The following is a 1,300-nucleotide window of genomic DNA, read 5'->3' on the forward strand; positions in this document are numbered from 1 at the left end:
AAGAAGAAGGCCTTGGCTGATGCAGAGGCTGCTACTACCGCCGCCGCGTTGGCCTGGCCAACCAGAGGGTATGACTCGTTCATCCCTGATTTGCCTGTTTATGTGCTAGCCGTATATATGCTGTTCATAGATGGTTCGGTTCTATGTACTATACATGCTCACATGCTTAGATATTGGTATGAGATGCATACCGTATTTGCTATGTTTACTGTCTACTTGTGGATTAGATTAATCGAACAAGTGCTAATATTTCCATCACCTTGTACCAATTTTGGCTTCTGAGATAATAATAAACATTATAATTATCAATCTGCGTAATCGGTTTCCTCCGCTTATAAATCCATTTTACGTTGCAGTATCTTTATATTTTTGCCTGGACTTGGAGGCATTCCATGCTGTTTAGTGAACTGTATGTGTTCAGTCAACTGGATATATTACAAATTCTGGCTCACAAACAGTGATGTTCTTTGTGGCAACTTTGACTCCTTCCAGCAACTAAACCTCATTACTCTAGGCCATTTCCTAAATTTTCACTGATTGCTATATGCCCCAGATATTTGTGGTGTTTTCTTCTGAGGATGCTTGATAAGCAATTTGCAGCACTAACATTGTACAGGTTACAGAACAAAAGCTGGAAATTCAGTGAAATGGACATCGGATCTCTACAGAGTTCAAATCTTTTCTCAGCTGTCCACGCTGCCAGGGAGAAGCTTGCGAGTCGTCCTGGAGGGGGTCGAAGTCGACGAGACCGTCACGAACCGTTCAGCGGCCGCCGGAATCACCCGTGACGGCTTGACGACTTCGACAACGGAGAGGTTGTAGGAATCCGTCCCAAGGCGGCTCTGCGCCCACCCTTTCCGGCCCGAGAAGCCGCCGGCCATGACCCAGCAGTTCTTGAACCCCACGCTGTTGAGTGTCTTGGCCACAGTCTTGGAGTTGTCACCGTACCTGCATTTCCCAGGCAGACATGGTTAAAGGTCGGAGAGGTTAGTGTGTGAGTTCATCTTCAGAAGCAAATGCAGAGCGTTGTCTCTCGGTGCACCGACGAGTCCATGACGACGATGTTGGAGCCCTTGCCGATCCTCTTGAGGTAGGAGATCTTCAGCGCGGCGATCTCCGCCTCGGCGCGCTTCGCATTCCGCACCATGCCCTTAATCTTGTTCGGAAGTTCTTCCAGCCTGACAGAGCAAAAAAAGTGCAATTGTATGAAACAGGGGGTGGCTGTGATTGTGAGGTTACGAGGGAGGAAAGGAAAGAGTGCGCACGGCAGAGCGATGATCTTGTTCTTTGCGTTGGAGGG

The 1,300-nt window shown here is 48.2% G+C and overlaps 1 protein-coding gene across 1 annotated transcript; it reads right to left on the minus strand.

Annotated features, from left to right (window-relative positions):
* Positions 1-398: 398 nt before the first annotated feature.
* LOC125514474 (calcium sensing receptor, chloroplastic-like) lies at positions 399-1,294 on the minus strand. The gene is made up of 3 exons (XM_048679815.1): positions 1,266-1,294; positions 1,047-1,178; positions 399-948 (listed from the first exon to the last, which is right to left on the minus strand). Exons 2-3 carry the CDS (start codon positions 1,145-1,147, stop codon positions 684-686), a joined length of 366 nt encoding a protein of 121 aa, XP_048535772.1. The 5' UTR covers positions 1,148-1,178; positions 1,266-1,294; the 3' UTR covers positions 399-683.
* Positions 1,295-1,300: the final 6 nt, after the last annotated feature.

The sequence above is a fragment of the Triticum urartu genome, chromosome 6, assembly GCF_003073215.2.
Source record: "Triticum urartu cultivar G1812 chromosome 6, Tu2.1, whole genome shotgun sequence".
Classification (NCBI taxonomy): domain Eukaryota; kingdom Viridiplantae; phylum Streptophyta; class Magnoliopsida; order Poales; family Poaceae; genus Triticum; species Triticum urartu.

Bases quoted from the DNA above. Each gene is read 5' to 3' on its own strand.
- LOC125514474 (XM_048679815.1), bottom strand. From the start codon at position 1,147: ATGGTGCGGAATGCGAAGCGCGCCGAGGCGGAGATCGCCGCGCTGAAG. The intron at 949-1,046 runs GTCGGTGCACCG...TGGGAAATGCAG, and splicing joins AACATCGTCGTCATGGACTC to GTACGGTGACAACTCCAAGA.